The sequence below is a fragment of the Rhea americana genome, unplaced genomic scaffold (genome assembly GCF_003343005.1).
Source record: "Rhea americana isolate MKP2758 unplaced genomic scaffold, rheAme1 scaffold_30, whole genome shotgun sequence".
In the NCBI taxonomy this organism is placed as follows: Eukaryota; Metazoa; Chordata; class Aves; order Rheiformes; family Rheidae; genus Rhea; species Rhea americana.
Window position 1 is genome coordinate 3180495 of NW_028186424.1, and position 27360 is coordinate 3207854.

The 27360-nt window shown below is 36.4% G+C and overlaps 1 protein-coding gene across 4 annotated transcripts in view; it reads left to right on the plus strand.

The window, feature by feature from the left end:
• SORCS2 (sortilin related VPS10 domain containing receptor 2) overlaps positions 1-27360 on the plus strand; it is a 360885-nt gene that overhangs the window by 332382 nt on the left and 1143 nt on the right. For 2 of the 4 annotated variants that reach the window (XM_085309605.1, XM_085309606.1), the window contains exons 18-25: positions 2431-2617; positions 5968-6101; positions 7246-7369; positions 9193-9305; positions 10979-11104; positions 15479-15578; positions 17773-17875; positions 25672-25829. In XM_085309605.1, coding sequence (XP_085165731.1) covers positions 2431-2617; positions 5968-6101; positions 7246-7369; positions 9193-9305; positions 10979-11104; positions 15479-15578; positions 17773-17875; positions 25672-25829 — 1045 coding nt within the window. The remainder of the gene's footprint in view (positions 1-2430; positions 2618-5967; positions 6102-7245; positions 7370-9192; positions 9306-10978; positions 11105-15478; positions 15579-17772; positions 17876-25671; positions 25830-27360) is intronic. The other 2 variants (XM_085309607.1, XM_085309608.1) reach the window with 2 other exon arrangements.

Sequence of the window (27360 nt, forward strand, 5' to 3'; positions counted from 1 at the left end):
TTTTCTGGTAATATCTTTACTCAGTACATAGAACTGGATGGAGATTTACAAGAAATGTAACAGTTTGCTGCCCCCTACAGCTAAGAATCAGTATTTATACTCAAATGTCCTGAGCATGGTTTAAGATTTAATATATATATAGCAGTCTCATGAGAATTCATAACAATTAGTGAGTTTAAGAAGCAAGTCCACAAAGATAAACCAAAACGTGGTACTGTCTCTATCTGAAGAACAGTATTAAATTACTAGTTTATATGAATGCTTGTTACTAAGTGCAGGAATGCCAGGCATTGGCAAGTAAAGAAAGCAGATGTCACTTCTTTTTGAGCTCTTCTTTGTGAAAGTGACTTCAGAAATAGTAAGAATAAAATTATTTCTTCCATGTTATAATGTCTGGATGTATGCATAACAAATGCCTTGAAAATAACTATTTTCAGTGAAACTGGAGGGAAGTCTCAATTCCTGTTAGAATTAGTTAGAATTTTTCCTATGTGACTCTTTTATCTGTTCATTATTATCTTTCTTCCTAGGCCAGGGAAACASAAGGGGGCTTCATGTTTTGAACACTGCACTCTCGTCTTTACATTAGGAAAGGAATTAGAATAAAACATAAAGAGAAACTTGCATCTGCTGGCTCTCAACACTGTGTATTGTTCCTCTCTCACCYGGAGAAAATATGAATGTACACTTGCCGGCATAGGAAACAGGAGGCAAGACCTATCTGCAAACTAATGTCATCTAAAGAGATTGCACTTACTGGCACATTGCTGGCGAGAAGACATCTGTTGTGCTTTAAACTAATAATATATTGTYTCATCTGCTAAATTCTACCCATCTGTTGTCAAAAGAAAGATGATTTTTGGAAAAAAGATACTCACAGTGAAAGCACTTTCAAGGTCTTTTCTATACTTGAAATATAGGGTTTAGATATTTGATAACTGTACAGGTTCCTTATTATGAGTATTCCCTTAAATTACAAGTATTGCTTTTTTGTATGGAAGAAAATCAATGAAACTGCAAAACAATAAAAGGAGAAAAAAAACTCCAAACAGGTATTCTTTCCTTGTATGATACAAAAATTTGAAAATTCTAGGCTTTATTGCCTACTGTGATTTTACATTAGTGCTGCCTTTGGGGATGAAGTTCTGATGTAGACCTGTTTCAGATAGCAGCTCATGTGGAATGAAGTGGTTTTTGAATACTTTGGTGGGTTGCAATCCTTCTCTAGTCTGATTGCCATTCAGGTCACCTGACAAGTGTGTGAATGTTTAAGTTCTTTTCCTGAAGGCAATGAAGATTGTTAAACCAACACTGTGTTTTCACGATACAGAAGATTTTCTGCCAAATCTGGCCCCACAACCAGTTTTAGTTGCAGAACTGTGCTGGCAATTTACTGTTGCATAAAGAGTAGGAACATACACAGACAGCAGAGGAAGAAGGGAAACATGTTAAGCCAGTAATGCCACTGSAGCCATGGTATTAAAAAAGCATTGCTTTTGACAGCTGAAATTAATATTCCTTTGGCTCCATCCACATGGTCAATCCACACAGCACAGGCCTGGCTTTGCTCCACAGCAGCCACACTGTAACAACATGGGTGATAGTGCCTCTGACAACATACCAGTCATTGCAGTATTTTAGGCTCGGCTTTTGGAAGACGGTGTCATTTATAAGAACATTTAAGGGTACAATGAATTCTAAAGCACATGAGTTGCTTAAAGTAACAGAAATACTTGATTGGATTTTTAAACTCTTTTCCAAACTCAGCTCAGTTCTCTGCTTCATTAAGCATGTATCTAATTTTGCAATAGAACATATTAGTTCTAAATGTGCTAGTAGTTCTGTATAATGTAGTACATCTCTGTGCAGGCATACTAGGTTAAGTCTTAAAGGCCATGTAGTTGACACTCAGAGGCTGTAATTACAAGGTGCTGTGAAGATGATCGAAAGCAATTAATTCTACTTTATATTTGCGTAGGTTCAAGTTCGCAGCTGGTCAGTTAACACAGGCCACTGGATGAGTGGTAATTTGCTAAACAACAATACTCAGTTATTTGCAGTCATATAAGCATAACCCTAGAACTTGGGGTTGCTTTTTACATCATTGCGCTGGTTAATGTCCAGACATATGAGGCAAAGGCGCTTTCTGTGTTGTGGAATGTTTACAGCCTTGATAGTAGCCTGGAGTATTTTATTTAGGACAATGCCTTATTGAGGATGATTAATATTATCCTTATTAACACACACAACATCTGTTGCTCTAAAATCTTTGTAATGAGTTTCATAGTTTTACTGCAACTATTGCAAATGAGTTAAAAGATCTAGCTGGTGCTGGAAATGCTGAAGTTATTCAAGAAATGGTGATGATAATGCATCCTGTCTATTGAAGTTCTGGTCATTTAAAACATTGTTAATATATTCTCTTTTTAGGGTGATACATTGAATACCAAATACCAGGTAGATCTTGGAGATGGCTTTAAGGCAATATATGTGAACCTTACAATGACTGGAGAACCGATTCGTCACCGTTACGARAACCCAGGGATTTATCGTGTCTCAGTTAAGGCCGAGAATGTTGCCGGACATGATGAGGCCGTGGTGTTTGTCCAAGTTAATTGTAAGTCAGCTCTTTGATTTTCCTGCTTTTAAAGATTCATAAAAAGCTTATGACAAATATGGGGCAAAAACATTACTAGTCACAATTAGAAAAGAATGTATTTTTTTTCARTGATATCGTACAGATTAATAACATTGTTGTATGTTATTAATGCAGAGGCTTCTCAACCTAATGTATTAGGAGGACAGAGTTAGTTTTCTTTAGATTTGAGTCTTTGAACAGCATTAAATAGCACACACGGCTCAGTTCAAATCTCAGGGTCAACCCTTGTCCTGACTCAAGGCCCCATGGATAGTCTTAGCAGCTAAAATATAACACTTCAGGCTATACACTGTGTGAAGGAAGTGAACAGACTGAAAAATATATATCTGATTGTGCATGATTTTCTAGAAGTATGTACTGGTGGAAGAATCAAAGTCTCAAGATTTCTGAAACTCAGGTTACTTATTGAAGTACTTGAATCTAGATTTAGATGGTTAACTTTATTCTCACAAAATTTTAATGCTTTACTTGAATTTAACTGTATGTTGGCAGATAGTATTACTTGACAAAGAACTCTACCCCTCCCTTCTTAATTAAGACTCAAACAAAAACCATCAAGTAGATTTAAAAGAAAAGAACTGCACAGCATCAGGAATATCATGCACCATTAAAAGCTTAATGTACCTCAGTCATCTCATAATTGAAATTAAGAAGGAAACTCCTAACTGGAACTGAATTTTCCTTCAAGATTCAAGACAGCTATGGCTTTGCCTCTTTTCAGATTTGTCAAAAACTCAGAAACAAGTAACATCAAAAGAAAAGATACTCACCTTTTGTTCTCCAGGTATCAGTTTCCTACTGTTGTAAGTGGTATCACTAATCTCAAAACAATAGAAAGCTTTGAAACCACATAGAAAGCTGYGCACAAATCTGTGTGTTTTATGCTAGCCTGTCTAGTAACTGCTGATATTTCTGTATTTTACTATTCAGTGTCCCTGAATCCAGAGTTTTGGTTGTGTTATACGTTTCATTATTGTTTGTTGCGCTGTGTTTTGTTTTTTAAATCTAGCAATGCCATTTTACAGCTCCAAAGTTAGAGAATTTACTTAAGGCTTTACTTTTACTTTTTAGGGACTTCTAGGTGCTGAGGGRGAGATTAAGCACAGAAGTAGCTGATAGATCTGTACAAGCAATGAACAGCAAAAACTCTGTGTAACATTCTCCAGGGAGAATTTCTTCTTACTGTTCAGAGAATGACAGGCAGTAACAAGACCTGACGGAAAGCTGAACAATTGCTTTTTAAAATGTGCTTCTGAGTTGGCCTTTATGCAGTGSATTTACAAATTGCAGAGCCTGGAGTAGTTTTCAAGGATAAAATGACCACTGCCTTAAAGGACTTTGGTGTTGAAATGCAGGACGGACAACTAAGAGAAGATTTGTTGGTTAATTTCTGAGCACATCTTAAGCTTGCCCTTGGRTATAGCATATGATATAGAAGGATCATGATAGATTATACCCAGGGTCTTAAATAAGTGTTTGATATCTGATTTACACAGTTTAATTTCCTAAATAAATTACAATATGTGAGGACATTAATTATCACTAATTAAACTGATATTTCAACATTCCAGAGAAACATTGGTTCAAGGTAGTTTTTCATTGTGGAATACCATGAAAACTGAATTATCAATAAATTCTTAATTTTTCACTCTTTACTTCTGGGGTAGTCCCAGTAGATTTCATGAGGGACAAATGAGGAAGACATTGGTTTCGGCTCCTGTCAAGTTCTGTCGGTATGGAATGTCCTGTACTGAAGAACAATTAAATAAACTTTRATCTGATCCAGATAACACTTCCTGATGCAGAGCACAAAATCTACAGCATAAAATCTACAACTTCATAAAAAAACACAAGGGAAACTAGAGCAGATTTGATAGTATAAATGTGAGTAGATAACCCAGAATAAAAAAAAACTGAAGAATAGGCATACGTTTTCTTTCTTGTGTGATTGAAACCATGATCCCTGCAGTGTGTGAGTGTAAAAGGCTGARGTTGTAGAAAATGATATGGAGAATCAGGAAGTTTTGAAAAAGGTACTGAAATTGTGGGTTGTTTAAACAGAAATCATATAAGTCAATTTAAATCCTATTATACATTACAGAGTGCTATCATAATTTTTATACAAAGAAGCCTGTTCAAATATGTTCTGGAATTGTATAACTCAGACAAATGGAAGGATTCACAATAATTATTATTAGATCTTTACTGTATAGAAATGACAAACTGTAAAATCAGGCATGATTCAAGTGCCAAACATCTGACCATGTAAAAATTTGAAAAATAAACTGAACTTCAGGATCAAAACYGTGTCTCAAAATGAAATTTCCTCTTAGAAGATGTAAATATATTGCAAAATCAAAACACTGATTCACATTCCTTCCAGGCTTCTTTAATCTGTATTATCAGAAAGAAAACTTATTTTGAAGAGTAACATTTAATGGAGTTCATACAGTTTCTGAATTTTCCCCAAGAAGTTAAGAAATTCTAGTTATCACTTTATAATATTATAAATCTTTTACTTTTGGCCATTCTGAAAAAGATATAATCAGAGAATTCTGAGACAGAGGTTTTCTTTCAATAAAATCACTGTACTGTGAAGCAAAATACATATACAACATTAAGGAGCACACAAAAACATTTTAGTGATGAATTTCTTTTATATGTTTTATATAAATACTTATAATAATGTTTTCAGCCTTCMTAGGCAAAAGTTCAGAAAGGAATAAGTTTATTCTAAAAGCCCATTTTAGTGTACAGAGATTATCACTTTTGATTAGCAAAGAAATGCTCCCACTATACATATTTATTTTAAAGGATGCATTAATGAGAGATTATGTATGATATGAGCCAAACAGCTGATATTTTGTAATAAAAATGAACAGCCAGCAACTTTTTTCAGTTTTCAGCTTTTCCCTCGGTAGTTTGAGAGGTTTGTTAGATTTCTGTTCATTTGATCTTTCAAAAATAATAAATTAAATAAAAAAGCTAAGATTGCCTTTTCCCCTTTTTAACTGGGGTATATTTGATTTTGGTCTCTAGAACTGGACTTGCACGCAGAAAAATATGTTGTAAAAGTACATTCATCTGTCACGTTACTCTAGGATTTTGTTTATGATTTTTTAAAAAATTTGATTGAAATGCAGTCCTTCCAAACATACCTTTCCACACAGATATAGAAGGAGAAGGGAAAGCTCAGGACCTAATGAGGTCCTTGTGCAGGCCGTTATGCAGGTGAGAAGTTTTTTTTGAAAGAGGCATTGGTAAACTGAGGGATTCTTGTTCAATGATATCTTGGGGACTTTTTCCAGCTCCATTGCAGGCTTTAAATTTGGAAGTGGTTCCAGTCATTGGCAGAAACCAGGAGGTGAATCTGACAGCCATTGTATTGCCCAAGAACCCTAATTTGACAGTCTTCTACTGGTGGATAGGAAACAATCTTCAGGTACATGCGTGGTTTTGACCAAGATTATTTTCAACCTCCTTCCAGTAAAGATTGAGTGACACTTTCTACTGTAACAAAAATACTCTCACATTACATGACTTCGTGTAGACCATCTTTTGTTCCACGTAGCTGGTTATATCCTCTGACAAACATTCCTGAATCCCGTTCTTAATTGCGTATTTTAGGCTGTTCATTTCCCTTAATTGCTACTTATGTGGAAATGGAAATTTCCCTCTAGAATTGATTTAAATTTCCGGGGCATTTCCTGTCTAAAAGGTATCTGTCTAAAAGATACCAAAAATGTAAGAGCATTCAAACAAGATAATGATATTTATTTGAGGTTAGAAAGTCTAGATACAAACGATCTCAAACAATACAAGTATTTCTATTGGCAATATTTCTTGTCTAGCTGAGCTAATTCTTTTCAAGAATTTTTTAAATAGTAGATAAGTAAAATATATTCTTCATGTGAGAGAGTAAGAGCAGTGTCTGAGACGGAATACTTTCAGATAGGCACAATGAACTTCTTGTAAATGTGCTACCTACCATAGTCCTGGCCTGACTCTGTTCAGTATGATTAACTTGGCCATGGTTAGAACAGRCACTGCAGGTGAATGCAGTGTTGTGGAGGGTTTTGTAATACAGATATGGTCAGGAAACAGAGTATGTCAGCTTCACCTTGAAGTTGCAGTAGGCTGATGAACTTCCATGGGTCATACTGTAAGTTGCCAGAAGTAATCCATTTGATCTTAACTGCAGCTCACATTTCTTGAGACAAATAGCTCATTGAATACAATCTAGTAAAGCTTTGTGAGCCTGATTCAAAATCCATTTTTTCAGTGGAATTTGAATTAAAGCCTAGTGTTCTGCCAGTTATTCTAAAAGAATATTTCTAAAAGAATATGCTAAAAGAAATATTTGTCCAATCTGACAGCTATTCTATATATAGAGAATCCATTAAGAGAAAGGAACTTCCTATGTCAAAAACTGTAATTGAGCCATTTAGTAAAATATTGAGTAGTGTTCTAGACAATAATTCATGTGAAATCTTCTTTGTTGAAAATTTTTGATGACTGTCACTTTAGACACTGTTCTCATAGTTCTTGCTAAAAATCTACTTTAAACTTTTTCTTGTTTTTTCAAGCCGCTTCTTACACTGGACAGTTTTTTGGTAGCAAGATTTACGGAGACAGGTGAAGTTAGAGTTACAGTGCAAGTTTCCTGTGGAAACTCCATGCTTCAGGATTCAAAGGTTGTCCACGTTTTTGGTAAGACACTTTGTTTTTGATGAGTATTTTTGTTTGTTGCACATACTTACGTTGTAGACCTCTTAAACCAGTGCTTAGCAAGTGAAACCTATGGTAAAATTATTTCTAATGCTGTATTTAATTTTTAAATTTAAAGGACTGTACTCTTCTTTAGGTAACCTTGGGAAGTTGAATAATGTGATTGTATGTAATGGTTTCCTGTGAAAACCTTTGTTTCCTTTGCTTATGGAAAATGTTACTGTAGTTCCCAGACCCTATGTGGAACAATAGCGCTGAAGTAGCATTTTGGCTTATGACTAGAAAATCTGTTAGAATCGCTAAATACAATAGTTTTAATACCTCTGAAAAGAGAAAATTTAGTTTTGTATATACTCTCAGCAATAAAAGCAATGTAAAGTAGTTGCCTTTTATCACAATGAGGGAACCTGCTCTTTGAATGTTTATCTGAGAATCTGGATCAAATATAGCTCTCCTGTAAATATTATGTAACCCTTCAGCTCTTGTTTTGTGTTACGCTGTGGTCTGTTTTGCTGTGTCATATAATGGGGTGACAAGGCACGACATACCATGAAAAATGTAGTGCTGAGGAATTATTTGTATTTGTATTTGTGCAGTAACATATAGCAATTGTGATATCTAAAGAAGTTTCTTTTTATGCAGAGCTAAAAGCCTTCCTATATCCTAGAGATACACAAAGTGAAACATCTCTGTTGTCTGAACAGTGAAAGAAGATTCTGTTATTTTTTGCTTTTAGTAATATAAACGTAAAATAATCGTAAAGCTACACTCATACTAAACAGAGCTTTTAAGAACCCTCTCCTTTTCTAGGATAAATGGATTTAATATTTATGCTATCACTTGTAAGTGCATCCATTTTTYAGAAAACTTTAAATATACAACTTTATTAGTGTGACTAGTTGCATGACTTTGGCTTTCCAACGCTGCTTCTACTGTTAGCATTGGCAAATCCATATACCAAGAGCAGGGAAGTACTGGTCATGAGAGAAATAAAAAAGAATCCTTCAAAAAAAAAGCCCATTAAAATACGAATCTGTCTAAACTGCTCAGGAAGTCAGGTTTAAATCATTCATATTTTCCAAAGGATCGCTTTTATCTGCTTTGCATTAAGTTCTTCAGGTGTTCTTCCAATGAGCTTATAAGGAGAAATTGAAGATTTTTAGAGGCCTGTTTACTGAGGAATAGCCCATTTCTAGCATTTCAGATATTTTGGACAAAATCAACAAAAATGTTGTGAGTGTATCTTATTTTTATTCTTTCAAAGAGGGCAGTAGTTAGCCTTTGCCTTATCATTTCTGTTCTTATTTTCATAGCTAGCTTATGGAATATATAAAGTATTCATATTGCATGAAAAGCAGGAACATGAAATGAGCAAAAACCAGATGTTTATGATTCAGAGAGAATAGAATCTGTTGGCACATTCCCATTAAAAATAAAAGAAACCAACCATGTTTGTGTGGTGTATTTTCTTAAGGAAAAATTATTGGGAAGCATGAACGTAATTTTTTTTTCTTACTTTTTATCTTCAGGCACAAATTTGATGTTGAGAAAAATACAGAAAGAAATTGACTGACTGACAGGAGTGTAATCTTGCTTCATGCTGTTTAGACTGTAGGCTCCTGGGGGAAGGGTTTGTCTTTTTTTTTTTCTTTCTTTTTGAACAACACATAACAATAGGTTTCCTAGGTACTACAACACTGCACATAAAATAATACTGAAAATATATTTTCAGCTTTTATTTCTACAAAACTGTTTTTGCAATCCTGTTTGTTAATTCCTCAAAAATGTTTCTTTTGCCATTCCAGATCATTTTCATGTTCTTTCTCTGAAGTTTACGAAGCACCTGGACATGTACAACCCCAACATACCAGAATGGAGGGAAGATATCGGGCGAGTAGTAACACGACTTCTTGCAAAGGTGCACTCTAAAATTGCTCATAAAATGTTCCCTCTCCAGTCATAAAGCTCGAAGGTTAAGTTAGTACCTTCTCATTTAGAAAAATGTAGTCAGTGCAAAACAATAAAATGAACCCCATGAGCCACATTTCAAACAAGTTTGAACCCAGTGTCACTTTTACATGCAGTCTGTGGATGATGATACTGTAGTACAGAAAACTTAATTCTAACACAGCCTAATTGGCAATTAATACTAAATATTGGTCTCTAGGATTTGGGATAGCTGTATTGGCAAATAGTGCTGACTCCAAAACAGGAAGTGTAGCTTAAATGTGATATACCTAGGGGCTAAATAAAAGGTACTGTGTAATATGAAAGACTTTATCTCATTGTAAAAAGCAGAATAAAACAAAAGGAACATAAAATGTCATATGTGTAACTTTGAAAAATGCATAAAATGCATGAGCGCGTTTGCCACAGCTGTGCTTTTAGATCATGTTTGCAAATGAAATATGGATTGCGAACAGTTGAATCCTGTAGGTAAAATATAAGTACAAAGTCATGCAGTGGTTCTGTGGCATAAGTAAAGAGCACTCCATGAAAACAGAGCTCTAGAACTGTATTCTTCAGATACGTACACTGCCAACCATGCAGTATGCACATACTGACTTCTCTTGAGGGGAATATCACTGAATTGTGGGTTGACAATGTTTTTTAAATGGTTTTCATGCGAAGAAAGATTCAGCCTTACTATGCAGGTTTTGGTGGTGAAGTCATTTGACTTTTTCTGGGTCTGTAGTAGTGCATGTGGGAATTCAGGATCTGGAATTTTGACTTCATACCATTTCCTGCTTTTTTAGGTTCATATACTAAATGTCAAATCAAAATAAATTCCCACCTCTATCAGCTTAAACCCATTGCATAACCAGGGTCAGTCAAACAAATAATTAGCTCCATTATAGAAATGCCTGTGCATTTGAATAACCATTAAATCATCTGCAAAAGAGTATGAACAATTTAATAGAATTTCTGAGAAATGCCAAGGGTGTTGTCATTTTGACAGCAGTTTTGACACTGTCTTATATAATACAGGGAGGAATATGGGACTAAAAATAAAATTTGCAGAAGTTTATTTGGAAAGGGATGCATTTGACTTTCAGTGAGGGTAGGTGGGGTGCAGGTTTTCATAAAGAACAGTTTCAGGAAGTGAACTGAGGTACTTTAAATCGCTCTGTAGAAGACTTCTCTCTACCAATTAAACACACATGGAAAAGTAGCCTCCCTAAGCTAAAGTTAGGTATAATGAATATTTCAAGTCTACTAAGCATCTCAATGGCCCATAAAGTATCCTGACTCACTTAGAATTTTTTTTAAAGTTACCCTAAAAATATTCAACTATTAGAGTTTTACTAATACCGCTTTGTTTTGCCTTTGTTCATGATGCCACTAAAACTCTCTGATGGGTTAACAATGTGTAGCAATTCAAATCCGCGAAGAGCTACTCACATTTTAGTTAGTTAGTATTGGGCTTCATTCATAATCTAGCTTCATATATAATCCACTCTAAAAATCAAGGATATGAACACCAGAGACTTAGAGACCTATGTGAAATTACTAACATATTTTATGTAATATTAGAAGTGAAAAATTAAAGCACAGCGTCTTGTAATTTACCACATACGTTTGTCTGCACAGGAAACTAATATACCTGAAGAAACACTTGTGACAGTTGTGAAACCTGGTCTGCCCACAACTGCTGACTTGCATGTGCTACTACCAGCAAACCATCCAAAGAGGAAGAGGAGTGTAACTAGTGACAAGGTAATTGGAGAAATGCATGTCTAGTTAGGACAATCTTCATCCTACTTTGAAATCAGTGGCTGTACTGTAATTGTTTTACTGGAATTAAGAGGTGCTTCCTAACCACATGAAGATCTCACTCCCATCTGAAGAAACACATAAATGCTAGGAACACTTAAGACACTTGTGTTTGACAGTGTATGGTGCACCTTCTGTACTCAGGGGTAAATCCTACCCCATGAGAAGAGGGAGATGAAGCAATTATCCATCATCTCACTCAGTGCCAGCCTATAATAGATTGAGCATCAGTCACTCTTGATGCCTTTGCAGACGTGCAGTACTTTTGCAACAGTACATGTTCTTCTCCCCAGCATAAACTAGTGCTTACTGTTAACAGTGTGTTTCTCAAAAATAATTAATACAGATATGTTTTTTTTAAACAGAAAAAACAGTGATGGCTTGCCAGTCTGTGAGCAAAAAGTGTATTTTGAATATTGGTGTTTCTAAAGAGGGAAGAATCATCTTCTCACTGTCTTAAAGAAAATTAGATTTCAAATACAATTGAAATAGAACTTTAATAGTTGGCCTATTTTGTACAAGGCATCAAGCAGGTAGTTGCTGCCTTTATGAGCAAATATCCTTTTCAATTACCAAGAAACCAATGCAGTGAACACAGGAGTGAAAATCAGGCACAAGATTCTCCCTCTGTGTTCCCAACCATATCTCCTCTGTAATAAAAGACTATAGGCCAGTAGAAAATCAGGTGACTCTGATTTTTTTAATTTATGATACTTGTCCTTGTGCTGTGATAGAGAAGGAGCAGATTCCAACTCTGTACTTGTATCTTGCAATTCAAATCTTGCAAGTTACAGAGAATAACAGTGTAAGATATCATTAATTTTAAAGGACATTTTACCACTTTTTGAAATCAGATCACAGTATCCAAAGAGCTGGGAAATAAGGTAAGACAAAGCTTTTCAGATTACCATCATATTTGTAGATTGTTTGTGGAATTGATGTGGTACACTTGAGAAGGTCCAAAGGGGTATTTTGTTCTTGTTCAAGTAAATAAACAGGTGTTTTATTGCAAAATATGCAGAGAATGRTGTGAATGCACAGAATTTTCCCCTGCAGTGCAACTCCAAAACCTTGCATTCCCTGTGCAATCATAGTCAGAATTTCTGGGAGTCTGGAATAATAATTATATTGTAGAAATGGTTGATTTTAGGTAACCACTTTGGTAGTAAGCCCATCATGAACTGTGTGTATATTACAACTTGAAAATTCTTTGAGTCTTTCCACTTGAGAAGCAAGGTGCAGCTTTAAAAGGAAATTGTTTGCCTTTATTCCAAGTGTATATGGAATGGATGCCTTTAATAATTTAAAAAAGAACAGATGATGATAGACCCTTGGGTTCTGCTCACTTTTTCTTTTAGTGCAGAATATTATGCGTATTAGTTCCCTTTATATCTCAACTGTTATTAGTACTGTGCTTCAAGGCAGCTTGAAGTATATCATCAATTATATTCAATTATATTCTATTTTTTTTTTCATTTTTATATAGAACATATCCTATTAGTTATTTTAAAGAGTAAAGAAGAACCGTCACATGTTGCAAATGGTTTGGGAGAACTTCTGTTCAGTGGGGCTGTGAGGAAGAGTACTTTAGCAGGGCGCAATTTCTGTCCTCTCTTAAGACCTGACCTTACCCAGGGTTTCTGGAACTATAGAAGCACTGAGAGGTGAGAGTAATTGTAATCTGGAGAACAGCTGTACATTTCTGACACTGTTAAGCTGGACCAGGTCACACCAGTGGTAATTGGAGATTACACGTACAGAAAGTAGAAGCAAATGAAGGAACAAAGGAAGCAAGTATAGCAGTGTACGCTGTGTAATGAAAAAGTCAGTTGTGCTAGTCGAAGTCCCAACACTTCGATTTTTTTAAAGAGTGCGGACTGTGGAGCCAGACTTCTGAGCAAGCTGCCTAAATTTCTATTTTTCTATTATTGCTAAGGGACACTGCTTTAATTGTTGACATGTGCATATAAATTTGTAGATTTATAATTGAATGGCAGAAGTTTCAATAAAATATATGTTGTATCAGAATCTGTTGTGACTATATAAAAGTGTATAAAAGTCAGTACTGATAAAAATTGCCAGCATTACAAAGACTGTTAATAAGCTGAAAGTATAGTAGTAAAGAGGAGCCCTTTGCATAATTCTGTAATATTTTTTTATTTAGACAAAAGCCCACTTTCTTTCAAACGTAAGTTTATGCATGTAGAAATAAAGGCTGAGAATGTTCTTACCTGATTTTAACAACATAGCAATTTCAGGATTATTTTCTTCATATCATTGACTACAGAGGAAGATTGGTCTCTTAATTTAAACACTTTCATTACATGTCTAATATCAAGTGGAATGAATCCATTTGAAAGAGTAAATTAAAGTGCATTAAAACTGTAGGAAAGCAATGGCTCTGAAGAAGATTTAGGGATCTATCTAGACAAGCTACTAAATGAAAATTCCAACGAGTTACTTTGGCAGAATGAGCAAGTAAGATTCTTGGATGCATAAGCAGGTGGGTAAGAGTTTGAATAGTGAAGGGAGTTTTTTGTTTGTTTGTTTAGTTTGGGTTTTTTTTCTTCATTCTGATACCACAGTACAGGAGCTGTTGTGGTTACATTCTCAAATTTTATCATTGGAAAGCATACACAAAAAAAGATAGAAAAATAAAATGCCAGTGTAAGTACCTTAACTTAGAGACTCTAGAGAACTCAGAACACTGGGTTTGTTTTTAAAAAAGTTGGAGAGGTGGCATTGCTATGTTCAATGAATACCTCATGGCATAAAAATCCCAAAGAATACTGAAACATTCATCAGTCTTAGAGTAAAATACACAAGCCAAAATCTTTGACTGGATTCACAGTTAAAAATGAGAAATTAGATTCAAATCTTTGACCTCTGGAAGTGTAATTCAAACAGGTCTGGGTGAGAACACAGGGGTAAGAGAGAAATAGTGAACAATTTTTCCTTAAAAAAAAGCCAAAGCAAATACAGGGATTCCTCAAATACCTGCCAGGGAAATATGATCTATCCAAAGATAAGTTACAGGGCTCAGTAATTGCATTTAGTGCCTGAAAGTTAGATTAGCCTAAAGTAGTGGTCCCTTTTGCATTGCATCCTACAAATGAGTGAACGAACATGGACAGAGACTGAGTAACTCTATTTCAGCAGTGTCAGCATCGCTTTAAAGTCTGCTAATCAATGTAGTTGTGATAGGTATTCTCTTTTCAGACTTTGGACAAAAAGATAAATACTTAAGAACTGTCTGGAGTAAATTTCTTGTAAAATAAATGAGGCTATGCTTGTATCACCATTATGTTGAATAATTACCCCACAAAAAATGTAATAAAGWCAGTTCAGAAGTTAGATATTCCTCAATATGAGTGAGGATATTCGAATTTGAACTTTTGTGAAGTCACTGTCCATAATGTGAGGGAGAATGTGGGGATTTCTATCTATTATACTGCAAAGGCTTGTCAGAAATGAGTACCATAATTGATAATATCATAAAAGAGGTTGCTCTTGAAGGTTTCATGGATATAAAGTATATTTCTAATTTGGYATCCTGTGGGAAGTCATATCCTGAATTATAAGGCACGGACTATAAAACTGGCTTTGATCTTTTAGAAAATTACCCATGTTGAAGATGCAAGCAAGTGAAAGGGAAAATTCAGATGATTTGTCATCTGGCCTTAGGATGTGATGGTATATTTAATGATTCTGTCCCGTAAAAATGTGAGAGCCTGTATTTTAGTATGCTCCGTCTGCTGGAGAAAAATAAGAGGAATCCTAATTTTTTCCACATGTATAAAAGTATGTCTTTGTACAGAGTATTGTCAGAAATTGGATATAAATGAAATCCATCCCATTATAGCTAAGGAAGTGAATTAAAATATGACTTACAGTTCACTATCAAATAGTTACTTTTCATAGCTATAAATCTAAAATGATATTGCAACTTGTCTGCTGATATGATTAGAGAAGTAGATAGAGTTTTTAGTATGGATTATGCATTGTGTGAGTTATGATTGAGGTAAACCCAACAGTGCATGTAAATGAGATACTGTCTGTCACATATTGGGTAAATGCAAATGGTTTGGTAAGCAGAAAGAAAGATTGGACTATAAAGATTTGACATTTTCAACATTTACAGTTTGCCATGTTTTGCATGATTTTTAATTACAGATTTTTTTTTAATTTCAATTCATTGTTAAATGTTTTCTGAGTTTCTCACCGTATAATGAACCAGAGATTTTCCTTTTCAGAACACTGAGTTTCTCAAAGTAGAACCAAATGGAAGACGTCTGACGTTCTCTCTTATATTTTCAGAGGATAGCAGCTATAAAGCAGGCCTTGAATGCACACAACATCAGTTTCTTTCTGAGGGGAGGATACTGGGTCTTAGTGACTTTAGCTGCCTCTGATTCAGGTAAATATGTAAACAAAGCTCCCAACAAACTAACCTGTGAATGTCTGTTAGAGTTCTGATAAGTTAAGGAGAAAATCTCCATATCTATATCTACATCTATATTTATATATGTATGTGTATGTGCGTGTCTATAGAAACATAGAATCATAGAATCGGTAAGGTTGGAAGGGACCTCCGGAGATCATCTAGTCCAACCTCCCTGCTCAGCAGGGTCACCTAGAGCATGGTAGACAGGGTTGCATCCAGGCAGGCCTTVAABATCTCCAGAGAAGGAGAYTCYDCARCSTCTCTGGGCAACCTGGTCCAGTGCTCTGTCACTCTCACAGGGAAGAAATTCCCCCTCACGGTCAGGCAGAACTTCCTACATACAGATATATATGTGTATATATATACACTCATACACATACATACATGCATATACGCACACTTGGTATTTGTTAACAATCACCATCAAATAAATCTTTCTTACATATTTTCATTTCATCATACCTTATGGTTTGTATCAGAAACTTCTCCCCCTATTTCACTCTTTCTCTTTTCTCTATAACCATGGCATTAAGTAAATGATTACACTGAACAAAGCACTACCATGAAGGAAGAGCCAACCTGGCTTCAAAAAGAGCCACTTGGCGAATTTAAAGGCACTTTGGCTGCATTAGCTGCCAAGAAAGCAGAGCTTCCTTACATCAACTGTCAATAACTCTGCTAATAAAACTCCATGAATCTGGAACAGAGCCTTGTATCTCTGCATGATACCAAGCTATGTCCCACACACAGATCAACTGATCTGAAACTTGCTGTAAGATGTCCACACTGCACTGCACTACATTGCCAATCCTGTCCTGAGATATATGAGCTACCTTCTCCTGTTTAAAATGACTGGAAACAGGGTTTGCCAGCATGTATTTTCTGCACCTCTGGATTCACTCTGTATTTAGAAACTGATGGAAGAGAGTTCATGCATGTGTGTGTATTTTGAACAGATATGTTGAAGTGATGCTTTAACCAGAAAGTTCAGCTTTAACTAGAACCTTCTGTGAGAATGTCCTGTAATCTTTGTGTATCATCTCCCCTAACATGTTCTTGTCTGTTACTCAGATGTGTTGTGGCAGAACACCTTAGCTGATCACAATCAATTTATGTAAATACTAAGTGACATTTTATTTGTCAGTTCCCTGTAAAAGACAAAGATAAGTTTTTATCTCGTCTCTTTAATGTAGTATCGTACTACAGTTCTGCTACAGCATCTAGTCTGGTCACTGTAGAAATCACTCACTTAAAGAGAAAACATTCATTAGCCAGCACAAAAAGCTAGAATTAAAAGAATCCCATGTTCCTTCCAGCCTTTCCCTTTCATTTTGAGAGCCGTAGTTTTCTCCACCTGTGAAATTAGTACAGCCCTGTTTTTGCATCATGTATAGTTAGAGTATGTGATCATTTCACAGAATCACAGAATCGATAATGTTGGAAGGACAACCTCCCTGCTCAAGTAGGGTCACCTAGAGCATGTTGGACAGGGTTGCATCCAGGTTTTGAATATCTCCAGAGAAGGAGACTCCACCACCTCTCTGGGCAACCTGCTCCAGTGCTCCGTTACTCTCACAGGGAAGAAATTCCCCCTCATGGTCAGGCGGAACTTCCTGTGCTTCAATTTCTGCCTCTTGTCCTGTCACATGGGACAACTGAAAAGAGTTTGGCCCTGTCCCCTTGACACCCTCCCTTCAGGTACTTGATAAGATCCCCCCCAGTCTTCTTTTCCCCAGGCTGAAGAGGCCCAGCTCTCGCAGCCGTTCCTCATAGGGCAGGTGCTCCAGCCCTCTGATCATCTTTGTAGCCCTATGCTGGACTCTCTCCAGTAGCTCCATGTCTCTCTGGTACTGGGGAGCCCAGAACAATGTATATCATATCATTTCCTAGGATAACTTGAATATCATTTCTTATGATAACTTGAGATTCCTAGAAAAAACAGCAGTGTGTGTGCAAATAATTAAATCTTTGGGAATTCTTTTTGAAATTGGTTCTCTTTCCTTCAGTAAGAGGAGGCTATTTTAAGAGGCTACAGATGGAGTACAGAGAAGAGATTACACAAATAGCAACAAATGTTTTTTACGTAGCAATTCAAAAGAAAGCCCAAGAATATGTCTGGTCTGCAAGAGGATGTGCTAAGCTGCTTTTTATTTCTTTCTTATTTCAGACTCTGAAAGGATTGGAGGAGGCAGCGGATACTGGGCTATTGTGGTTCTCTTCGTCATCTGTCTAGTCATAGTTGCGGCTTTCATCCTCTACAAGTTTAAAAGGCAAGTAAACCTTAATCAGCAGTGCGTGTATTTTTAAGAATTGGATTTATCCACACATCAGTAAAATGCAGTTTGCTATTTGTAAAGGAGATTTTCTTGAGGGACTACAAAAAGACCACCACTTTGAAAGCTGTATTTTTCAAACTTCTCAGGTACTTTCCTGATGCTTACTTTCCTTTGCTATGCTCCAAGATAAATAGCAGCAATATGGGAACTATGGCAAGTTTGTTCAGCTTGACTAAATAATATCATCAAAAAAGAGAGCTGAACTAAAATATTATTACTGATTAGTTCTTGTGCTGTTTGTCTTAGCAGTTTTGAATGAACTAGAGCCAGCAGGACAATGAGTAGATCTGCAATGCTGATTTGTTTAAAAAGTAGTTTTATCAAAATATGTAATTGTGTGAGTTTCTCTTTGTGCACATGGGGTTCTGATTGCTGGGACAGAGCCACTTCAAATAAGATAACTCACAAGTGATGGAAATAGATCAGTTTTAATTTGACAGGAGAGTGTGTAAGGGGAAGAAATAATTCTGGAAATGGCCTGTACGTACAATATATCCTCAAAAYTGACCATAGGTACCACATCAGCCTTTAACAGTTCTTCTAGATCTTTAGTCTGCAACTGATAGTAGTCATTACTACTAGTATGATGTGTAACTTGAGGAACTTTGTTTCTGTTCATGTGTTTGTTTTATCATTGGCTGTGCTCCTGATATTTTTGTCTTGGGCATTTGGAAGCTTTGAGTTTGATCAAACTGGCAAAAACCTGTGTTACCATCAAATCCTGATGCCCTCACTCAGTGAACACTCCTATTGATTTGTTTCATTATTTCAAGATTGATTTTTCTTCAAAATAAATGTAAGTTTACAGAAATGGTTATAGCACTGAGTTGCAAGAGTAGATAGCTTTTAAGTGGGTGATTGTTTAGCTAAGAGTTTTAGGCAGCAGAGAAAACCTCTCTCTGCTAAGAATCTCTTCATTTTCTCACTGTAGGATCTAAGTCTCAGAGCTTGTACTGACTGATTACTGTCAAGGACAAAGCACAGAATTCTGTATCAGACTCTCTCTACAACTGAATAAAAATCCAGCTTGCTATTATGGGTGCCTGCAGCAAAAAAAGAACCATAAAAATGGTTGATGATGTGATGTAATTTTATTATTTCAGTAGCAATACATGGAGGATTTGCTGTTTGTAGTGTTGGATCATAAAAATTACTTGTGATATCTTTTGAAGGCTGTATGATTTATGCCTTTTTACTGGCTCTTAAATGAGAGCAATTAAATAACAGATGCAATTACTGCATGGCAGAAGAAGTATAAAATATTTAAGAAAGGAAGAAAAAATATTTTTGAGTCCTTTCTAAAACACCCGGTGAACCATTTTTTATAAATATAGCATTTATTAAGGATAAAATTATAGTGTCCTTTGCAAATTGTGAGCCTTAATGCCTCACATGCTGCTGTGTATAATTCATGAAAATCACTTGCATTGATGAATGACCCTACAGTTGTATTCGATTTTAGTCTATATCATGTCTGTTTTTGAGATATGTGACAGAATTATTTTTAAATATTAGTATTAAGATTTTCTGAGATGACAGGTTTTTTCAGTTGCATCCTTTTTATGCAATACGATTTTCAAAAAATACTGAGCACTAATCAGTTCTTTGAAAAATCAGTTTTGCCCAAGTGCTCACTGTGAACTCTTCTCCCACCCAAATCACTAATCACATTAAAAAAAAAAAGTCTTTTCTGTGTTTGTAAGGACTGATAATAAATTGCTGAATTCTCCTGGAGTACTTACTTAGAAGTATAGTCCCTTTAAAGTCAGTACAGTGAATGTATTTAAGTTTACAAACTGGCTCCTAGAGACTGAGGCTATGAAATTGAAGAGTCCTTTATTAGATACAAAGCAATCTGTAATGCCCAGAGAAGGCTCGGCAATATTATGTGCTTGTATATTAATAATTAATTTGTTGAAAGTGTGCAATATGCAATAAAAATTTTAGGAGATAATTTCAACGTAATAACCATATGTTAATTCAGACACCACAGGCAAATGTAAGAGTGAATTATTTTCATATAGAAATTAGAGAAGTGTATAAGGTATTGAAGCTTTAATACTGTCCATAATTTTTATGTACCATTCACAAAATTAAGGAGAAGACAGATGACACTTGATTATGCTTTCATTTTTCACTTATGTGAGTTGATAGTCAGATACTCCATTCAGTTAAGATTTAAGATTCTTTTCTTCCCTGAGTCAGAGAAAGGTTTATGGATCTTGGTTTAATCACTACACTGACTGGGTCTACAAGACTACCTGTTGGCACTGGGGCAAGATAGGTTGTCTGCAAAAGACTGTGTGAACATGCCTTGAATTATTCTCTCTCTCATTCACTTTGCCAGCCCAAAGACAGTTCCTTATGTTAGGTTTTATATCTGCAAAGATGAGAAAGACAAAAATACTGGCCTGCAGATAAGGCTTAAAAATGAGGATTGGATTGACTAGGTGGTTAGATCTTCATACATGTGAACATTTCATACATTTTTCCAAGAACAGAGGAATTATTCAGGGTTTAGGATGAAATGCATAAAGAAATAGTGCAAAGTCTCATTTCCTAATTGTGAATTTCAGTGTAGACCATAGCACAGCCTCCACAGAAAATGGAAAAATCTGGCCCAAACTGTCTGATTGGCTCCTTTTGCTCAAGTACTGCATAYAAGTGAGTGTGTTTGAGTATGTAAGTATATACATATACTCACTGCACTCCCTGCCCAGCTTATGTCTGAAAGTGAGATTTGTTCATGTCATAAGCTAATTTACACTAGTTTTTGTCAGTCAAAATTGCAAGATAGAAGATGGCATTGATAAGAAATCAGGGACTCCTCTATCACCTTTTCTGCAAATCTTTTGGGGCAGTCAGGAGAGCAGTGATGAAACTGGCTGTTTGATCTATTTTTTTAAAAAAAAACTTCAATACATAGAGCTTAAAACTGGTGTCCTTCACAAGAAGTAAATCTCATGAAATTAGTTTGAGGGAGGGACAGAATCTAAAAAGAACAGACCTGCACAAGATGCCTTTTATACAGGCAGATGCCTTATATACAAAAACTGGAGAACTACCTAATCAGAGAGCAGGGTGGGGGCAAGATGTAGAGACAGAAACATTTAGAGGGTATGGGATTTGGGCTGATTAGTTATATGATTAAAAAATTATATTGCCTCCTTGCTGCAGAAGGAATGCATATTAAAATTAAAAGATTAAAATATATAATTTACTATGGTTCTAATTAAAACTAAAATTGTATGGTCAGGTTGCATAATCAGAGCTGTCGTGACTGTCTAGTTAGTGATTAGATTATTGTGAACATTGTTACATTGTTTCAGATAAACCATAATCCAAAATACTTAAACAATGAGTAGGAAGACTGTTGCCTTCTGTTGTTATCTACAGCAAAATTGTAAGCATTTATCCATTTTTCTATCCCTCACTTCCCCATGCTCCACACATACACACACTTTATCTAATGGTCTATTTGTGCATACGTTCTGAATATGTGCTTTAAAAACTGTGATATTAGAACCCATGGAGCCTGGGACTTGTAAGCATCCCAAGGCTTACAGTTAGTTGCTTTAGGCAAAAAGGCCAAAGCGCAAAGAGTCTGAGAAGTGCAAGGTTTTGATCCTCTGTAGTCTGAGTAAGTAAACAATTCAGATAAGAGCTATTTTTGTACCGTAAACAAAAAATAAATTTTAAATGATAAATGTTTATAGTTTTTAAAGATCGATTTTAGTCCTTCCTATACCAGTCTACTAGTGAAGAAAGATGATTTTAGTCTTTTTTTTTTTTTTTTTTTTTTTAAGTAGTGGTGTATGGCAGTAGTAAGAGAGAGGTAATCTCCCAGTTGCCAAATGTCACTGTGGCTGTGAAGCAAGAGGTTGTGCAGATAACAAACACGGATATCGGGCATGCCAAGAATAATTTTCCTTTTCTTTGCTCTTACTTTCTGAGTAAAGAAATCAAGTCTCATGCATCATGCTAACAATAGTATGGTTCAGTTGTTTCACCATCCAGGTAAAATGGACTACAGCTGCTTCCTTTGACTAGAACAATATAAACCAGCTGGAAAATATTTTTGAAATATCTGTCCCATTTTTTAACACAGATCTGGGATCTGCATATATTTTTCTAGATCATACCGTCTTAACTAAATTTGGTTCAATAAAAGAACACTTATTCATTTCCCTTTGAAACAATATTTGTTTTTGTTGTGGATTTAAAATAACCATCCAGAAAAGATTTCTTCCTCCATTCAGAGCAAGCCTTCACAATGTGAGGTCCTGGGCAATCATACAGACAAGTAGCACTGTCTCCTCTAAGCAAAGTGGAGGAAAAGAGAATTATATATTAGCCACATCAAAGCTGCTATATATTCATTATGTTACTATCAGAAGAGAGGAAATCATCCTTTTCTTATTCTTTTTCTTCTATACAACCTCAGGATTTTAAGATTTGCCAAACCAGAGCAGATGGGTTTTCTCTGCTTAGGTTTTTATACCTAGCAATGTACAAAAATCTTCATATTTTAATTTGCATGCAGACTACTGCCCATGTCCTTAAAGTTGTATACATTGTTTTCAGAAATCTCTGTGGATCTATTTCAACCAAATTCATATTATTTTTTATATACTTCTTTTTTTTTCCCTGGTACTATCAAGTGCCACTTCTGGAAATGAGCCCCCTCCTGGGTAATTTCCACAATCTGGAGCAGGACTGTGTTATCTTTCTGCCTCATTGACTTACCATCTCATTTTCAGTCTCTGAAGAAAACCTATCTTTTTTCCCCACCTTGCTTTATACTACTTTTATGTTCCATGAGAGCAAGTTTAGTCCCAATCCATGCCATTTAGTTATAAAAAAACAGGCACTAATTTAATGATCCATAATATTTCATAAAAACTTCCTCTCAAATCAAAGTAATAGCAGGTAGAAAAAATTTCTAAAATGAAAGAGGCAAGAAAATCATGAGTGCCTTAAAGCACAAAGTCATTCATCTGAACATTAATCCAAACACCACAATAAAATACTCTATTTAATGGATTATTATTGTTGTTGGTTTTATTTAAGTTCCAACACTATGCTACGTTATTCCATATCCTTTTCCATGTGAAAGTGTTCCTACTTTTTATACTAAACAGAACCTTAATCAAGCCTCTGGAAAATGAACGAAGCCAGTGAATAAAGGCCAATGAATATTGGCTGCACAAGGCTGGAATGGAAAGGCAAATAAATGAGAGTTTAAATGAGTAGGAATGAATATATCGCCCGTCTCCTGCTGTTTAAGTGCAAACAGTCTCTGGTGTGAACTGATTAGAGTTTATAAATATGAGGGAAAAAAAATTGCTTGCTGGAGCATCTGTAAAGGTGCAGGACCTGGAGAGCTCAATTAGGGTGGCATGTGCTGTGACATTCATTAGTAGTTCTGTGCGAAGTCTCCTGTTCATATTCTTATGGTACTTAAAGCAGGAATGACTATTTTTTTTTCCTCCTGATTGAAATAAAATGTTACAGAGAAAACAAAAGGAACTAAAAATGTAAACTATGGAGTGCTCAACAGAGGTAATTGTMTGGAGTGGTGGATGCAAAGTACATGCATTTTGCAACTCAAGAGTAAACCTTAAAAGAAAGTGTATTTATGTAATTTTTTTCTCTGTTCTTATAAATATGCTTTCAATTTGCATATTGCTGATATAAAGCTCCTGGATCAAATTTCATGTCTTGTCATGTTTGCACAGTAGTCTTTTATGTAGACCCAAGCATCTCAGCTCTTCCTACTTCAAAGAGTTACGTTGTCCTCCACATAAATTRCTTCCTTAAGAAGAGGAAAGGACATCAGGGTATGCAAAATTTTTTCCAGTATAATTAGGGGTAACAGCTTCCTTCCTACATGTTAGAGCAGTGTGGAACAACTGGAAAATTGCCAGAATCAGGCCCATCTTTAGCAAAGCTCCAATATCCACATCCTGTTTCATCCCATAGTGTGGTTGTTCCTCATAAATAGAACATCTGGCACACGTTAAAAATGCCTCTTGAAAAGACTTGGACTCTTGTTTTTTTGAGTCTAGTTGAATTTTTTCCTTGTAAAACTAAATCAGTATGAAACAGAGAGATCTCTGATGTATAGAAGGTCAAATGCCTATAATATATGCCTTCTTGAGCGCAGCAAACAGAGGCAGTGAACAGACGCAGCAGTTTGCGTAGCATTGTCTCAGCTCTGTCTTGAATTTCTGGGGCCCATGTTGGCCATTATGGTCTGCTGACTCTTGTGGAACGAGGGGACTAGAGAGTGACTCTGCTAACAGGTAAGGGGAGCTGGGCAAGGGCAACAACAGGGAGCCTTAAGCTCTCCTGGAAGAAGCCCCAGCATTTATCACCCACTGTAGCTGGGTGTAGCTACTGCTAACAAGCAGTCTCCCTTGCTCCTGAATAGAGGGAGTTAGGGCTTTTGACACTGGTAGCCCTTGTTTAGGGTGGATCAAGTCCTCATCCTGAGGACTGGAAGAAAGCCARTGTCACTCCAGTCTTCAAGAAGGGCAAGAAGGAGGACCCAGGCAACTATAGGCTGCTCAGCCTCACCTCCATCCCTGGAAAGGTGATGGAACAGCTCATTCTGGATGTCATCTCCAGACAGATGGAGGAAAAGAAGGTGATCAGGAGTAGCCAGAGTGGATTCACCAAGGGGAAATCCTGCTTAACCAATTTGATAGCCTTCTCTGATGGAATGACTGGCTGGGTAGATGAAGGGAGAGCAGTGGACGTTGTGTACCCTGACTTCAGCAAGGCTTTTGACACTGTCTCCCAGAACATCCTCCCAGAGAAGCTCAGGAAGTGTGGGTTAGCTGAGTGGACAGTGAGGTGGATTGAGAACTGGCTGAAAGGYAGAGCTCAGAGGGTCGTCATCAGTGGCGTGGAGTCTAGTTGGAGGCCTGTGGCTAGTGGCGTCCCCCAGGGCTCAGTCGTGGGTCCCATCCTGTTCAACTTCTTCATCAATGACCTGGATGAGGGGACAGAGTGCCTCCTCAGCATGTTTGCTGGTGATACCAAGGTGGGAGGAGTGGCTGACACACCTGAGGGCTGTGCTGCCATTGAGAGAGACCTGGACAGGCTGGAGAGCTGGGTGGAGAGGAACCTCCTGAGGTTCAACAATAACTTATCAATGCCTGTTCACCATCCCATTCTTTAGCTCTTGTTTCTGGGCTCCGGGTTCTTCACTCTGTGGTCCCTTTCCATTCCCTGTATCCTGGATTTCTCTTACTTCTTCCTCCTGAAGGAGAGAATGAGTACCATTCTGTGCTACTGATCACCCTCAGTGTTAGTCCAGCTCACCAGGGAGATGCACTTACTGGGCTGTGACTCAGCATAGTGTTTGCTAACACACTTGGAATCAGGCATGCCTGTGGGCCTTTTTATTGTTTTACTATCTTAAAAATAACTTTGCTATGTTTTTAGTAATGTTCTAGTATTATTCATTGTCTGGCAATCTTAGTCAGGAAATTGATGCTTAATTATTAAGTTAGTAGCTCCACTATTATAAGGCATTTACATACAATTGCGACAAAATAAGGAGTTGATAACTTTTAGTTGTGAATACAAAGTTAAGGGAGGGTGTAACTGGTACTGTTCTGTGATTCTGGTTTTACTTCATTCCACTGGAGCTCTCCTCTGATTCCAATATATGTGTGACGAGATGGAATTCCATCACAGACTTTCTTCCCTGTCCAATTTAGGAAACTGCCAGGCAGAAATGTCTATGCCCAGATGCACAATGAAAAGGAGCAGGAGATGACAAGCCCTGTTAATCACAGTGAGGACACCCAGAACATCATCCAGGGTGAGGAGTTTATTGATGATGATCTGGATTCTCAAACACTAGGTAACGCAAGAGGTAACTTCAATTTTAGTTTATAAATTTTTGTTAGTGATTGATTTTTAAATGCTGTTAATTTTCATTCTAGCATTTTTCATTTTCTACTCAGATTCAAGAAGAAAGAAGTACCACTAACAGAGGATTATCTCAATTTTCTTCTTTTTKCTTGTAATTCAGCCTAATATATTGGTGACATGCCATACAGACCAGACAGTATAGAAGATAGGTTTAATGTTGGGAAACTTAGGCAATTTAAGAATGAGATTACATTTGGTATAGAACAGAGTATAATTGCTAAGGTTTAGATTACCTCAAGAATATCCCCAAATTGTGGAAAATGGAGTTTAGGTGAGGAGGAGTGGTTTGTAGAGTTGATGTTACCATAATTTCAGATGAATTGTAGCTAGATCCATTGTTTTCTTTCCATACTATCCCAGCAGAATGTAAAGTTTACATAATTAGAAACATTAAATATCTGCCTAGGTACAAAATATAATGGACCTCTCCTATTTTAACTGGTAGTTTACCTGTATTCATGGGTGGTCATAAGCAACTCACGAGGGAAACTTTCTGTGACTCTTTCTTAGTGCAAATGATGTTTGTGTTGGATAGAAGTGTGTATCATGTCACTCTAATGCTATCTTCAACAGCATTAGAGTGCTGATCTATACAGTTCATTTCCTCTAAAGTTTACCATTTTGTTCAGATTGCATTCAGGTCACAGTCTGAGAAGTGTAGCACAATGCAGAAAGCTCTCCAGTTCCATTTCTACAAATTTTGTGAAAATGAAACAGATAACCCAAAGTCTTTGGGATTTGTGACAGTAGCTGCCATGGTGGCAACTATAATGTCTTCATGAACTCCCAGAAGAAGCTCTGTTTTAGCTGTAGCAGGGATAGACAGAGGTAGTACAGAAACCTGTCACAAAATAAATTTCTCTATCTTGTGTTTCTCCTTTAACTGTCTTTTATTGTAGATGTCCTCATTTTCATTTGCTGGATCATGTGTTCTTTCTGAGTTCTTGGAGATASTAGCTTTCAGTAAAAGTGAAAAATCCAGCCTTTAACTTTACTTCAAGCTTTGTGTATTGCCATATTTTCTTTGACAAACTTTGTATACAAGTATTTCTGTTTTCATTCAGAGTTTTCATTCAGATTCTGCAAGAAGTACCTTGATTGTACTCCTAATTCTACTGGAATTAATTCCAAAGACAACTCTGGAATAACAAAGCCTGAGTTGAAATTGTTTGATTAACTCACCTCCAGGGTCTTTAGAGCAGAATACTGAATGCAGACATGCCTATTGAAGTGGAGCATTCAGAAACCTCTAATAATGCACAGAAGCCTAGCTTCTTTCACAGGTAGAAAGTCCTCCTGGCCTATTTATATGAAGCAGTTTGGGATTATGGAATGAAGAAATGCCACCTTGATTTGTAACACATTGAAAAATAATCTCCTTACTTCCTTACTGTTGGCTTCATGGGCCTGATCCTGCACTCCTTGCTGAGAGAAAACTTATCTTGCCTCTGGATAGAGCATTGTTAGGGTTA